This window comes from Colius striatus, chromosome 1 (genome assembly GCF_028858725.1).
Source record: "Colius striatus isolate bColStr4 chromosome 1, bColStr4.1.hap1, whole genome shotgun sequence".
Taxonomy (NCBI): domain Eukaryota; kingdom Metazoa; phylum Chordata; class Aves; order Coliiformes; family Coliidae; genus Colius; species Colius striatus.
Window position 1 is genome coordinate 93,939,830 of NC_084759.1, and position 16,235 is coordinate 93,956,064.

At 42.6% G+C, this 16,235-nt stretch overlaps 1 protein-coding gene across 1 annotated transcript; it reads left to right on the plus strand.

The window, feature by feature from the left end:
• Positions 1 to 15,087: 15,087 nt before the first annotated feature.
• CLDN14 (claudin 14) lies at positions 15,088 to 15,798 on the plus strand. The gene has a single exon (XM_010196208.1). It carries the CDS (start codon positions 15,088 to 15,090, stop codon positions 15,796 to 15,798), a length of 711 nt encoding a protein of 236 aa, XP_010194510.1.
• The last annotated feature ends 437 nt before the right edge of the window (positions 15,799 to 16,235 follow it).

Below are 16,235 nucleotides of genomic sequence, written 5' to 3' on the forward strand. Positions count from 1 at the left end.
AAAGAATGAGAAAAACTTGCACAAAGAAAGTGCTGTATGTTGAGATACATACTTAAGCTATAAACTCATCCTAAACCATAACCCATATCTCCCAAATTAGATATCTTCAGGCATAGGACTTGATGTGATCCTGTCACCAGACATATTAAAGGCACACGGTACTAGGTGTGGGGATATCCTGATTTCCGAATTCAGGCTGATTAAAATTAGATGGGATGTTTACAGTAAAACTTGGTCCATTCCAAAGATAATCTGTTTTGAGATTACCCCAGCTCAACTTCTACCGAAACAAGTAAGACTTCTGCCCACATAAAAGCATTTGGACTTCTTCCATCAATGATAAATATCAGCAGACAGACCATCTTCCTGCCTGAATATAGCATGCTATTAAGGGTCAAAACAAAACTAAGATGTTGTAATGAAAGAGTCCTGACTGTGTGATAGGGGTTCAGAGGCATGAGTTGACATGCGCTACTGGTTGCTGGCATACCTTCCTCAGCTCAGATAGACACCATCAAACAAAAAGAGTTGAAGACTGCTGTTGTTTAACACTTACCTAGTGTTAAAATAATCTGCTATCCCAAATTATGTCTTTCATTTGTCCTCTGATCTTTTCATTAGCTGAGCTCAGCTGGCATTCACCCTAGCAATTGTGTCCTCTGAAAGCTTATTGTTATCAACAGTGAAAGAGAATAATTTTATACCACTCCGAATTTAAATTTTGGCCCAGGACTCATCCAAATGAATGGTGACTTCAGTGAGTGCTGAATTCGGGACTGACAGTTTTCTACCTTTGTTTATTTGTTCCATTTGTCTGTGAAAGAAACCCAGGTACGTAAGTCAGAAAACATCTAGGGACAGATTCAGATATTACTAACAGCAAGGTCACACAGATGTCACCAAGAGGGCTTGTAGGCTTTTATTACCTCTTTCTTTTTTTGGTAATAACTACTTTTTTAAATGATTCACCAGCCATACAGCCCACCACACTGCACTGCTTTATCTATCAGCATTCAAATGAACTCCTACTAATGGGCAATCCCCAGAGGATGATGTTAAACCCCAGGAAAAGGAAGGTAAGTTTGTGTGTGGGGAAACAGGTTAATATCCATATCCTTAATAAGGCCCTAAAGCAGTTCTGAAGAGCCAGAGAGTTCTTATGGAGAATCTGATACACAACGTAAAGAAAACTTGACCCTTTCACTGTACCTTGCATCCCAAGACAGCACAGCTGCTGTGATCTTCACAGCATGCATGATATTCCAGTGGTATGTGGTAGAATAGAGGACAAATAAACCAGAAAGGGTAGGGATTAGATAGTTTAGGTCCAAAAAAGCATTAAAGGGCTCTTGATAGCTCCTGGGAACTATTTACTGATTCTTTCTATGCACTGCACATTCTCATTAAGTGATTTCATTTCCTTATTTCTCCTAATCACATCACTTGGTTTAGAACTCGTTTGCTCTCTGAAAGCTGGGGGTACAGAGATAAGTTCAATTTCTCATGTGGCTATACTTTTTATTACACATGAAAAGCTGATACAGTAAAAGTGACTCCTTGGAGCCAGCAGGTCTGCAGTTTTCATCATCACAAATCACTGCATCAAGGAAGCACTAGAGGGTTAATTGCTGTGCTAATCTCAGTCAAACTAACATGAAGTTTTTTCTATTTCTGTAATGGGCAGTTCTGTAATGGTAAAGTTCTCAGAAGATGTGGCTGCCTCTGAAAAGTATATTATCACCTTGGAAATAGTAGTAAGAGACTGGTAATAACAGTAAGAATAATAGTAAGAGTAAGAGTAAGAGTAGGAGTAAGAGTAAGAGTAAAAATAAGAAAAGAATAGGAAGAAGAAGAAGAAGAAGAAGAAGAAGGTGGCACTGACCCTGTAATGGTCAAATCCTTTAATCATTACAACAGAGATTCAGTTTTCCATAATAGCTGATGCTGCAAATAAGCTCTACTGTAAAAAAACATGTTCCATACTGGGCTACACTACTTAGAAACAATTTTGTTTTGTGGGGTGTGGAGAGACTGGAGAAAGAGAGAAGAGTTGCAGCTTTGGCCTTTGCTTTAAAAAGTAAGGAAGGAGTGGCAGGTCTTCAAATCTTTCCATTTGGGAAACTGAAAAAAAGAGCATTCTTTACTCTGGAAAATGAGCATTCCTTACTCTAGTTGACTCTCATATGTCATCCCAAAGCCATCTAGTGCTTTTATTGCCTTTGCCTTGAGGAGCTGCCAATGCTTCAGACTTCTCAACTGCCAGTTCAACAGCACAGGAGGTATATCTTCCTTTCCTGAGAGAGGGAAAATTCACCTCTGCTACCTCCCAAAGCACATCTGGTGGCAAGGTAGGGCGGGGAGAGCACCGTTGTTTCCAGAGGCAGGAAGCAATGATGGCTCAACAGTGCCTGGAGAACAGAAGGTTTATATCTTCCATTCCTGAGAGAGGGAAAAGTCACCTCTGCTACCTCCCAAAGCACATCTGGTTGAAAGGTAGGGTAGGGAGGGCACAATTGCTTCCAGGGGCAGGGTGATCCAGACCATCACATGCTCCCCTTGCAGATCTTCCAGCTCACTTAAGGCAGGGTTCCCCGTGAGCTGTGGATCGCCCAGTTCAGTTGCTGGCACTGTTTACCTCTGAGCCAGGGAAAAAGTCTGCAGCTACTCTGGAACAAGGAAGAAATGAAACCAGAGTTACAGAACATTTGGTCTATTTCCATTGGCTCTGGCTGCTGAGCACGACGGATCAGCAGCCTTCAGTTCCCGAAAGGTCCCACCTTTGCAGATATTTATAGAGGCATCTGCACCAGTCAACTGAATGGGACTTAAATGATTGAAAAATAAACTTATGAAATGGTGTTTCTCTTTCTTTAGAACACAGTAAAAGCGTCTCCTTTTCCTTCCAGCACATAAACTAGATACATTCATCAGCAGACAAAAAGACGCTGGCACATGGTTCGGGGAGACACATATTCAAAGGAAACAAACCTGCATCACCCAGAACTTTCCAAATGAAATACTCCCATCATTGTACATATTTTTGAAAGTGAGGCTGCCAGCTGTGTGAATCATTTTCTCCTGTATGATGCTAAGCCCTTTATGGGACCTTTGCTTCCACAAGGTTTTGTGCTCTTTGTAGTACAAATGATTTGCCTTACTTTAAAAAGATATTGGTTTTCCATTGCAACTCTAAGTCATATTCATATAGGCAACTTCCTATGATTGACACATCCGCTCTAAGTGCAGAGCTGTGTGTCAATTAAGGTTAGCAATAAAACAGTTCATTGTAGACAGTCGCAGAACATCCAGTCCCTTCCTGCTGCAAAGAAAAGAGGATAAAGTACTATGTGAGAAGTGGGTGCCTACTGGCACTGCATCATGCTGTAGTTCATCTCGGTTGGACTGAGGGACACTGCCCTTCCTTTACTTTCAGATTTCACCTTCAGCTCATGAGGGCTAAAAAGCCATCTCATTGTGGAGAACCAGCACGAGCCTTCAGACACTGCTTAATCCTGTTTAAGGGGGTTTGAATACTCTATGGGTCTGCTAAGTCCCTTCACAAGGGGAGAATTTTCACCTAAAAAGATCAGCTAATAAAAGAGCTCCCACCATCTTTTCACCCCCAGAAAACCAGCCAGCAGTGGGCACAGAAACAAATTCTTAACTCGAGATGAAAAACAATCTGAGAACGACCTGTGTTTTGTTTTAAATGAACATGTTTTCTCTTACTTATTGCGCTACTTTATGATTCCATATAGACAGAAAGGATTAATTTTCCACTCACATTCAAGGAATATGCATGCTGGCATCCATTAGATGTAATTCGTCACCTGTTTAAATCCCACATGCATCAATAGGAATATTAAATTCAATTTCCTTTCAAGTTTCAATCTCTCTAAAGATATTCCCCAATCCAGGAAAGTATTTAAGCAAGTGCTTCACCTGAGGCATGTTAGTAGTTCTAGTGATGTCAAGTGCTTTCCTGGACAGCACTGTGATCCATAGCAGATGTACACCTGCACCGTAGAATGAACACCTAGCAAAAGCAGGAAAGTTAAGGCACTAGGGTATTAGAAACACACTTGATTACTTTTGAGGTCCTGCAATTTTGCTCCTGTCCATGAGATTTTCAGTTGGAAAAAAAAAAAACCAACCAACCAATCCCAAACAACAAAAAACAACCATGAACAAAAGCAGAGAAATTAGCTACAGAAAGGCAATGTTTCGAAAGCACATAGTTCTCTCAGTCTCCTGGGGAAAATTTTACACAATCCTAGTTTCAAAATAATGTTAAGGTTGCAAAATTGAGCAATCATAAAAGTCAGGAAATTTAAAAAGTTAGTACGTGTCTTTCAATGTTAGCTGAGCAAAAGCAAATATACGTAGTGGGAAATATACAGCAATATACAAGTTTATACTTGCAATTTCTGTGTTAAATGTGAAGTATTCTTGTTCATTAACAAACAACGTAAACTAGATTGGGTATTTAATGTCTGTAAAGAGGCATCATAATCATAAGAAGTTCCTGACCTTGGAAGTCGGAGGCCTTGGTTTTGAAATATAAAATGTCACTGTTGTGTTGCTGAGTTGTTTTGTCTCTTTTTTCACTTATGAGTGAAAGACATCACTGGGAAGGAAAGGTAGTTTAACCTGTGTCTTAGCACAATTCTCCCATTAGAACAGTTTTGTGATGTTTGTGAAAGGTCGTGATTTATATAGTTAGGGAACTGACTTAATTTTGGGTTGGTTTTGAGGGGTTTTCTTGAGAAGTAAAGACTTCTGTGGTAAAGAGACCGCAGTGCTTCCTCCTCTCTGGCAAGAGAACTAAACCTCCCAAAACAAATGTGCTCTACCTGAATTAATAGTATAGAGCTGTTCCGCACAATGTTTAAAATACAGAATGATCTTTCCAGGCCAGATGTACGACTTTCTCAAACCTACGTGCAGTGGTTTAACTTACCGTGAAAACCTAAATACAGTGTGATGGTAGTGTTTAGATAAGACAGATGTAGAGCACAGTGCAGGCCTGCTATTGCAGAAACGCTGATCCTTATAAATGAGCTGTATTGCGCTCTGGGATTTTCCTGGCTGAGCCTTTCAAAACCCTGGCTAGATTAAATCATCACAGCTGGGGACTAAATATCAAGAGTTAAATAACTACTTTATGAGAGTTGTAAGAGTGTGAAAGTTTTAAGAAGTTAAATAATTACAGCACTCTCTGAGAGCTACAGGAAAGACGAATGAGTTTGTGGCTGACAACCTTGTGTGTCAAAGTTAGGGGAAGAACTTCACACACGACCAAAGATGCGGCTATCAAAGCAAACAAAGGTCAAACTGTGGCAGTAAGGAGCCCCAACACGCACTTAGCTCAAAGGAAAGATGACACTTCGAACTCAGTGATTCCACAGATTTTTCTGTTACCTTTAGTGCCCAGGGTCTTGTGCAATAAGTCATGAGCTCTCTGCTAGTCTGCTGTCAGCTTGCTTGTTAATGGGATAAAGTATGTCTTCCATTGAGGCACACAAGTGTGAGGACTTGAGATTCTACATAAAATCTTCACAATGGTGTCACAAGTCCAAAATTAAGGCAAACACCTAAGGGAGAAGGTCTTTGTATTGTGTTTGATTCCAACGTATCATCCCCTTAATCAGAGGGACTCTGAGAAAACTGCTCTCTGCTTACACCAACATGAGCAAGTCCAAATCCACTCTCAGATGTGTGTTCAGCACATCGAAATGTTATCTAAGCAAGAATGGGGATGTTTTCCTGATCTGAGGTTGTCAAATGTCTGTCTAGAAATGCATTTGCAGCAGCATTGCCAGTTGAGACCCTAGGGTCTGCCAAACCTGGACAGGGGGCACCATGTGCATGTGGAGCCCCAAGGCAGCACAGATGCCACCAGGCCTTCGTGCTGCCCATCTGTCCAGGCTAGGTGCAGTTTGTGCACCATACACAGGCATACAGGATGAACTGCTCAGAGATTGACCATAGTTCTGCCTGGAAGGCTCCCCAGAAGAAACACAGAAACATAGAATGGTAGGGGTAGGAAATGATCTTTAGAGACCACCTAGTCCAACTGCCCTGCTAAAGCAAGATCATCTCAATCAGGTCACACAGGAACACATCCAGGTATGTTTTGGAACTCTCCAGAGAAGGAGACTCCACAAATAAAACAAAAAATGTGAGTGGACTCTGAATACCTATGCAGTTGTGGACGGTTAGGATGAGAGCTTAGCAGGCCAAGAGGGGGGTAGAAGGGAAAGGTGAAGGATGTCCTGAGTCTGTGCACATGAAAGTCACAGGGAGACATCCTGCTGACTCCGGACAGCTTAGCTCAGATCCAGCAAATGGCCTTTCCCCTCCTCCTTCTGCTTTGTGGTTGCTGAGTGAAGCATGGCAGCCCAGATCTTATTTCAGGTTTTGCGGTAGTGCATATTTTCTGCCTTAGATCTTTCAACGAGCGAGCACCAGGCTCTCTGTGTGGGACTGCCAACGCCCCCGGGACTGAGCCCAGAGACAGGGGGTCGGCAAGGGAAGGCTGGTTTAGCTGCCAGCCATTGCCTCTGCAAAGCCTTTGCCAATCCCAGGGACGAGAAGATAACTGAAGATATAGACCCCAAACAGGTTGTGCTGCTGGCAAGCTGGTAAATTGGATTTCAGTCTTTAACAGCGTAACGGTTCAAATACTTGGAAGGAGTTTCTGAAATCACCTGCATCACAGGATAGCGCTGACTAGGAGCAATAAACAAGAAGGCTTTGCAATGAGTGGACCTGTGCCAGTCTGAGTAGCACGATCCCTTTCTGAGATCCTTTTATGCAACGGCTGAAGGGGCAAAGACAGCATAACATCCACAGATAGAGATACAGAGCCTTGCAGCAAAGATGAAATTAAATTGAGCTGAAAAGTATTTCAAGCACTATTAAGTAATGTAAATAACATGAGAGGGGGGAGGAGAAGGGGAAGAGGGAGTGAGCTCAGGTGAGACACGGATAGTAAAAAAGGTATGATAACTCTCAGTAGGTATTTGCAGGGTGTACACATCCACAAGGTAATTTGTTTAGGCTGATTCAAGGAAATATGGCTGGGAGAAAGAGCCCGAGGATCTGGTTTGGCTCTCAGGATGTATTTCTAAACCGTGAAGCGTAGCAGACTGTAGAGCAGGCTGCCACAGGAAATGTTAGAAACTACAAGGCTTGAGTCATTTAAAAACTGACTGGACAAAATCACCCAAGAAAAATCTGGAGGAAAATGCTCGTACAACTGGCAGTCACAACAGTCTCTGGTCATAAATTATAATAACTTGGATACAATAGGTAGCCATCAAGATACACACGTGCAAACAGGGCGACAGAGCTCAAAACCCCTGCCTCCCAAGCTCCCAGAAGCCAAACATTGTGTTGGTGTAAATTGATGTAGTTTCAGTCCCTCCACTGAGTGATGGTACGTGGATTTATGCTAGCTGAGAGCCTGGCCCAAAGGCTTCTGACCTTCAGGCTAAAATCACTCCATCATCCTGTGGCATTCCCAGGTAATAAATACTCTGATTTAGCTCTTAGGCTTTCGTAATCTGACTGGGCAGCGATTAATTTACCAGCTCACGCTTGCAGACAGGAATCCTCTGGGGCACAGAGCCCCCCGTAAGTTCTGCGTCATTCCAGCTGCAACCCTTTCTGCAGATGTGGTGGCCTTTTAATCTGAGGGACCGATAAAAGGCCAGCCTACGCACAGACTTCCCCTGATTCCAGCAGATCATGTTCCAAAAATGGATATGGTTGTTTCCAACACAAGGCTATGGATAGACTTTCTGATGTTGATTCGGCTGCTTTTATTCTGGAAGTAAAAGTGTCCACAAAGACACTGGTACAGAAATGATTAGAGTTTCAGTTCCCACATCCCCTTATTTTGCACAGGTTATTTTTGTTGATATCATGCATAAATATTGAGATAAACTCTTGCCTTGCCTTTTCCCTCTATTCTAACTTACAATAAAATGCTACACTAAGTTTAGAGCAATGGTTTTGTGGTCACACTGCAAAACATCTGTGTTTCAAAGACTGAAGAACTTACCCTCAGTTGAAATTTTTTCTATTTTGCACATGGAAAAGAAAAGCCAAAACCTATTAGAAATGTCACCCAATGTTTAGTGTTTGGCAAGTGGAACCACATATCTGATTTTCATAGTATATTTCATAGCACATTGCTTTGTCTTGTCTCCCACTGAATTTCTTAATTGTTATGCTTGTCACGTTTGGTACCCCCTCAAAATGAAATCTGGCACCTGTGATTTGCCTGACACTGCCCAGGAGCTTTGGGAGTAATGCGAGTAAAACATCCCTGATGGTAACCTGAAATGAAATGAACACATTTCACCTTCCTAAATACAAGCCATTACTCCAGACCAAAGGAGAGAGGGCTCTAAAGGAAAAAAGACCATTTTATCGTGTACACGTACTGCACTTTATAATGTTTATGTGTTTGCAGACAAATCCAAATTAAGAGTACCCAGGTAGGCTCTAACAACTCCAGCAGAGTTTCTTCCACAGCCACAGTCAACATGTAAGAAAAGAGTTCATTATTTCTAGTATGTTAAGCTGACTCATCTAGCAGCATCCCACAGGCAAACAAACACCTCCAGTAAACCAATTTTGGTGAAAGGTTTGACTTTCTTAAATTAACTGAAGGTTTATAGTGTATGTTTGCTACAATGCTCTTTTAAGATATTAATACTATAAATAAAGGGCAGAATTAAGTAGCCACATTGCATGCAGAGTACACTTTATAAAAGTACATTTCATCATATCCTCCTCGATGTTATACTACACAGACAAGCCACTACCACGTCGTGGTTGTTTATTATCATTCAAAACTAATAACCTTGGCTATGTTCAATAAGAAATGACTTCATGTGAGCTGCAAATGGTCCAAGCACAAGAGCCTTTGTTCAACTGCCAGACAAATAGTTATATGCCTATATCCCTGTCTGAGCACACTGATCATTTTAATACAATCACAGTTTAGGTCTTGGATAATTTTGTCCTTTCATTCTTTTTTCCATATCACAGATTTTATGGATGGGCATTGAGACACAGTTATAGATGTGACAAAAAATGTTAAGTTTCCCAGTTGTTAGAGTTTAAATCTGACTACCATAGAGTCGAGCGTTAGAAAGTTTCTTGTGACACATCCAAAAGTACTGGCACAGGCTGCCCGGGGAGGGTGTGGAGCCTCCTTCCTTGGAGGTCTTCAAGACATGCCTGGACACGTTCCTATGCGACCTGATCTAGGTGAACCTGCTTCTGCGGGGAGGTTGGACTAGATGATCTCTAAAGGTCCCTTCCAACCCTACCATTCTATGATTATGTGATTCAAAACACAAGCTGCTCAAACTTATTAGGCTCCTTTGAAAGGTCTAGTCCATATGAACAGTTTTGGGAATATCTACAAGTTTGGAAATATGTATATATTCTGATGCATACATATATACAATTTCTGGTTAGTCTTGCCTTCATCCCTTAACCCTGTTGCCTATTAATGCCATGCAAACCGCTTTCTGTTGCAGTCCTCATCTCAGATGTCTCAGATAAGGCACTGAAGCATCTCAGTGAGGAGATCCCAGTAAGCTGCCCTTACTGATCCCAAAAAGTAGGTAGCAGCTCTTGAGGGAAATTCATGCCAGTGATGATCTAAACATCTCTCTGGAGAAACCTACCTCGGCCCCTGGCTATCTGGAAGACTGCAGAGTCAAGATGCCAAAATTTGGGGAGTAAAATTAAGTGGGATCAAAATATAGTCCCAATACATTTTGTTTGTGGGATTTCTAGTTTTTCCAGATCTATTGATTTCTATATAATTTCAGTTCATATCTCCAGCAAAACCCTAAATAATGCACCCCAAAAAGTTAACTACTTCCATGATTGAAAGAAAAAAAAAGGAGGATCCACACAATAACATTTCAAAGTGACATCATCTCGAAGCTGGCAGTAACTGGTGCAGAGATGATCTGTGACTCCTCTCAGGCAGGAACAAGCCGTGAAATGAATGGCAGTACCCATAACCAAGACAGACACCAAAAAGACACCTAAAAATGTGTGCAGGCAGAGCACCCTGACACTCATGAGAAGGATCTAATCTATACAGAAAGAAGCAATGAGGTGGCACAAGGCCAGTTATAACCCAATAGCACTGCACAGGGAAAGTCCTGGAGGCTTTGTAGATCTGAGGAGGGGTTAAGGCTCCTCAAGCACATTTGGCAGAGCAGCAGCTGCAGTTCAGTGATCAATGTCAGTGTTTGCCATGAGGACTTGTTTCACAGAGAGGGGGTGGAAGTAGGTGTAGGATCAGGGTTGGTTACAATGTGCCTTTCAAAGTTTTATGGATTTACTAATCTCGTCTTTAAAAAAATAAAGGAGAGGGAGAAAGAAGAATTTTACTGTGAGCCTAGCGGGCCTTTTTTCCTCTCAGATCTACCCAGCCTCACCCACATACACGGAGGGATCTCTTCTTATAGAGTATAAGTTAGTTAATTTTTTTCCCCTGAAAATATTTCAGCTGGAGTTAGCAATGAAAGGGCCTGGGGAGGTGAAACAGCCGAACTCACAGTGTCAGAGTGGGTAACCTCACTTGCCTGTTTGGCGAAGGTACTACCTGAGCATGCCTTAAAACTCTGATCCAGCTGGCACTTAAACATGGGCCCAATCTTAATAATTCAGGCTATGTGAGATTAAGCGAGCATGTAAAATGAATGTATACTTAAGGACCTGGCTCAGCTGAGCTCCACAACAGGGAGGACTTCAGGCCTGCCTCTCCAGTAGTCTGCAGCTGGTAAGGACATCTGCAAAGGACATCACCAATCACCCCCCCTGTGCAGGACAGATTTCTACTGGTTTTGAGAGAATCGGTAGAGAATGTGAGGGGCTGAAGTGGAAGCAGGTTGGTAAGGGGGTGCACTGGGAATTACTGAAATTACTGAATTAAAATTCATTGGCAGAACAATCTGAGCTTCAGGGGATGAGACATTGCAACTGTAGAGTGAACGAGAAGAAGCAATTCACAGATCTGGAGGAAGAGCTTGGAAAGAGAAGAAACAAAAGGAGAAGACTGATATGAGTAGGGAAATAGTAAAATGAGAAACAATGAAAGAGGCAGCAGTAAAACATGCATCTGTCATTTAATCCCGGGTAAATACCCAGATTAGTGACATCAGTTTCTGCTGTTTATTTGGAGCTTACTTTGAAACTATGTCTAGCAAGGCTAATGCAGCTGTGATACAGTCCAGTGGAAAGCACATCCAGGGATTTATCCTGGCCATTCCTGTATAACACAAGAATTAGGTATAACTAACGTTTGTATGACTAACGTTTGCATTAAAAAGTTGTCTTTCCAACCCTTGTGCTCATAAAAATAAACCTGGTATCATCTGGCAGAGCAAGGAAATTCAAAAGTTACACAGTTTCTCTTCACAAATTTACACATCATCTTACTCCGTGCTTACATGGACTTTGGAGGTCATGAAGGCTAAACATGCATGCTTGAACCAGTTGTGGGGGCTTGTCATTGGGTTCCAGCACCCTGTGTACTGTAGTAAAGTAACAATGCTCATCAATTCAAGTCTGCTACAGGGGGTTCAGTTCAGCCAGCTTAAAGCTTCTCACCAGTACAAGCCAAACTGCACTGAGAGGATGAAGACAAAAAGTATTTATCTGAGATGGCGGGCTTGGACAAGAGCCCAGGAGGTTGCTGGTGTTACTGCTGGAGAAGGGTGCAAACAGACACCACTGCAGCTAAAAAGGGCTTCTCCTGAAAGAAACAGCTCACATCTCATGTACTCGGCAGCAGCTGAGATGTGAATGTCTGGCTGAGCAAGCCAAAAGCAGAAATGAGCCATTTCAGGACAGTGCTTTGTTTGAGAGAGTCATCCCTGACTTCTTTGGCAGTTGTGCACTGTGGGCAGTAATGCTACTGCCCCAACTCAGAAACATGCAGCCATTTTACCAGCTTTTATGGCTTTTTACCCCAGACAGCCATCATCTTCAGCGCCCTGCAAACGTCAGATCCGGTTCACTCACTTTCTAAAAAAAAAATGCTAACCAACAAACACGATCCATGCAGAAAAAGTGGCTTGTTTTCATTCTCACGTTTAACTAGGTCAGCCCATGAGAAACATCCAACCACCTGCTCACCTGATCCCACTGTGGCGGTCATGTTCCTCGCCTAACCCGTTAGGAACAAAGCTGTAAGGTGAGACATTTTAACAAGGCCGTTGATGTTCTTCGAGATAAATGTGTTAAGTTACTGCTGGTTTTGCCACCTGCAAGCAAGATCTGGAAGGCTGGTCCACAGCAGTTAAAGTGTTACTGAGCACTAGGGGCAGCTGACATTTGCTGAGAAAGGCACATGGAAACCATGATGCCAAGTAAGTGGGGCTAATTAACATTGGTTTCTTAAATTAGAAGGCTTTTAATGGCTAATGTTTAAAAATAACGCCTTAATGACATCTAAAAATAGCTGCTGCCAAGCTCTGGTGTATTCTGACCTCCATTAAATTGGGAGTCCGTTTCCCGTGACTGGTGGTGTAAATCACATTTACCTTTTATATCCCGTTCTCACTGGGATTAGCTGTAAAGCCTGATGCCTGACCTTGAAAGCCTATTTGGAAAGATGCAAGAGTAACCTAAAGCACTCTTCTGAATGGTGTGAGATACACGGATATAATGTGTGGGCTGAGTAATTAGATAATCTCAAGTTGCAGTGATCTGCAGACTTCATAGGGAAAAACACTGAGGGAATGGAGAACTCTCAGACCAGGCAGAGTCCAGGGGTATGAAAAGTGGTGCAGAGATTGGGCTTTGGGACAGGAACACACGAGACCAGACTATGTTTCCAGTTTGGTTGCAGATTTCCTGTGTGACCTGGATAAATCCCTTGTCCTCCTACAGTGCATCAAAGCTATGTCTGGATCTCCTTGATCCCAGGATAATTTCTCTAAGGTGTGTGGCATGCAATGATATACCTCACAAGAGACAAACAGTAATGCAGTAAAAAAGGAGAATACTGCTTATTTTTCCTTATGCTTAACATACAAGCCAAATATCCTGGAAGACAAACACACATTGGGAACTTCTAGAGCTTTTACCAAAAGCATATAGTGGGAACAGAAGACATCTCCAGTACTGAGACAGTCATTTGCTTACTTTTGCTCTACTTCTCCTGCTGTTCTTGGACCTAACCTGTGCCCTGTGACACTGTAATGTTCTGTAATAGTTGGTACAAAGAGAGAAATCTACAGCTTGACCTTCCCTGGCAGAAAGCAGAGAGAGATTCAGTTCCACCTACCTGTAACGATGATTTCTGATATCATATCCTCTGCATTTGGCTCATTGTTTGCAAATTAGGCAAATTACTTCAACAGCCAGATAAACTCAGTTATTTTAAGTATTACGTGACAAGTATCTGAAAGGCCAGTAAGCTCTAACAGCATGAAAATGCCTTCCCAAAACTAGCCACACTACAGGAAAGCTGGCTTTGGTTTTTCTCTTCCCTTCCAGTCAGAGGGCTGGGTATTTCTATGCAGATCCTGTCCAATAGCACATTCCTCCCCATCCTATATCTGCACACAGCAGACACACTCCAAACAAATAAAAGGAACATGTGTAAGTACCAGGCTCTTAGCCCACGTTGCTGTCCTGCCTAGCCCATGTAATCCCTATGCTTTTCTTTATGTTTTGTGTTCTTCCCCTCTTTCTTTTGTCACAATGTCTGAGGCTAATTCTGAGTTGTTTTGGGAAGACATGTCCCATCTCCTTGTTATGGAGAGATCAGTGCATGTGACAACAGTCTGGAGACCAACATCAACATTGATGCACATTTCAAGCACTGCTGCCTCATTAGTGAGTTAAGGGGAGTGTAAACCAGCTTCCGCTTTTCTCCCATCGTGTGATTTTGCTGTTCTAACGTTCTTCATTCCTTTGTCCAGACAGTTTTTCTTCCTCTGCCTGGTAAGGCCCAGTCTTGCAGGCACTTATGCTTTCTTCTACAAACATGCGTTCAGCACGTGCACGGGTCTTTGCAGAATTGGAGCCTAAATTTGTTTCTGTTTCTGAATTCCAAGTTGAATTTTGATGCAACAGTTATTTTATGTATTAAAATATCAGGTTTCTGCCCACACACATAATGCATGATGTGTAACAGACCTTGCAAGGCAGCCATTAGAAAAGACCACTTAATCTGTGATTTATACAGAAGGAAGAATTACTATTTCTTGTTTTCCAACTGGAATGTATACACAATCAAACTGTGAAAGTGTTGCTCTGCAGAAGCTCCATGATGTGCATCTGGGTTTGCATGCTGTCATTTTGCCCACAACCTAGAATCATAAGCTGAAACTCCGCAGGGGCTAATGAAAACTGTTCCCCTTTGAGTCGCTTTATTAAAACACAACCTCAAGAAATACTGGCGAGTCAGGAAAGTGACTTTAATCCAATACTTGTTACCCTCTTCCACAGGTTTTAAATCACTCTCTTTGCTCCCTACTTTGAGCAAATACACCCTCATTGTTTTCCTAGTCCTGCTATGACCTTCTGGGAATGTTTTCATCGTGTAAAGCAACCTGAAGTTCTCTACTTTATAAATCTCATTCATTCCAAGTGTTAACACTGGCTAATTCTCTGCTTTAGAAAGGAAATCATGTTTGTTTTTTTGAAGAGTCTGCTGGGAAGAGGAATATTTGCATTTAAAATATTTTTTTCCATTTCATAAATTGTCTTGAGTTCTCTTCCCAGTGGGCAACAGAAGACTGTTTATATAAGTGAAGAGGGAAGCTTACTTTCCCATTACTTCCACAAAAGTACGATTAACAGTGATAACTATGCTAATTGTTACACTAACTGCACTTGGAATGCACCTTACTGGCTGGAGAGGTAACGCAGCTGGGTAATAATTAACTCCTTTTTTCCTCAATTACCTTTTATTAGGAGAGCAGAAGGTGTCAAAGTAAAACAGCCACATATCTTCCAAGAAAAGCTCGTGTTTTCTGAAGGAATTCAAGCAGAGGTGCTTTATTAAGAGAACGAGGCAGGACAAACATTAACATGGCAAGCTCGGCTGTTCAGCTACTTGGCTTCTCTTTAAGCCTGCTCGGTCTAATTGGAACATTAATTGCTACCATTCTGCCACACTGGTGGCGAACGGCGCATGTGGGCACCAATATTATAACAGCTGTGGCCTATATGAAAGGGCTGTGGATGGAGTGCGTCTGGCACAGCACCGGCATCTACCAGTGCCAAGTGCACCGCTCCCAGCTGGCTCTGCCCCGTGACCTCCAAGCTGCCCGTGCCATGATGGTAATTTCCTGCGTCCTTTCTGCGCTGGGATGTGTGATCGCTGTCGTCGGGATGAAGTGCACGCAGTGTGCCAAGGGGACCTCTGCCAAAGCTCCCATCGCGGTCTCAGGGGGGATCATTTTCATCCTGGCCGGTCTCATCTGCCTGGTACCTGTTTCTTGGACCACTAATGACGTCGTTATGAATTTCTACAACCCCGTGCTTCCCAGCGGGATGAAGTATGAGATAGGTCAAGCTCTTTACCTTGGCTTCGTCTCTGCGTCTTTGACAATCCTCGGCGGTGCTCTGCTCTGCACGTCGAGCCAGAGTGGTGGGAACGAGACACCTTACCAGACACAGCCCAGCAGCCTAAGAAGGACTGCTCCCTCCTATAGACCACCAACTGTCTACAAGGGAAACCATGCTTCTTCCCTGACATCTGCTTCCCATAGCGGCTACAGATTAAATGACTATGTGTGAGTTCCCTCAGATTTGCCTGCGGGACACAGCTGCTTTATAATTTCAGTGCATGGCATAAAAAAAAGCTAAGATGACTTTTCATTTGTAAGGGTTACAATACAAAGTTTACCATTGTTTGTTTCTTCCTTTCCTTTCTTTCTGGAGCAAGAAAGAATGTGAATGCAAAACTGCTTGCTCCAAAACCTGGCAAACAGAAAGGGAAGACACAGCACATATCTGCCGGCTTTCAACCAGAGTTTTGCAGGTAGGCAGTTCAAGGGCAGTTTTGCTAAAAGTAATGGTTTGCTTTGTAGTTTCTGCCTCGTGACAAGCACTAAAGTGGGACTGACCACGACTCCGTTGAGCAGTGTTCCAACAAAAGACACCGTTTTGCCTAAAACAAGTAACTTCATTTTCAGCAGTGATTGCCTGCTAGGTCTCTGAATGCATGAATGTTT

What these genes read in the sequence shown, in the direction of transcription:
- CLDN14 (XM_010196208.1), top strand. Translation starts at nt 15,088, where the DNA reads ATGGCAAGCTCGGCTGTTCAGCTACTTGGCTTCTCTTTAAGCCTGCTC.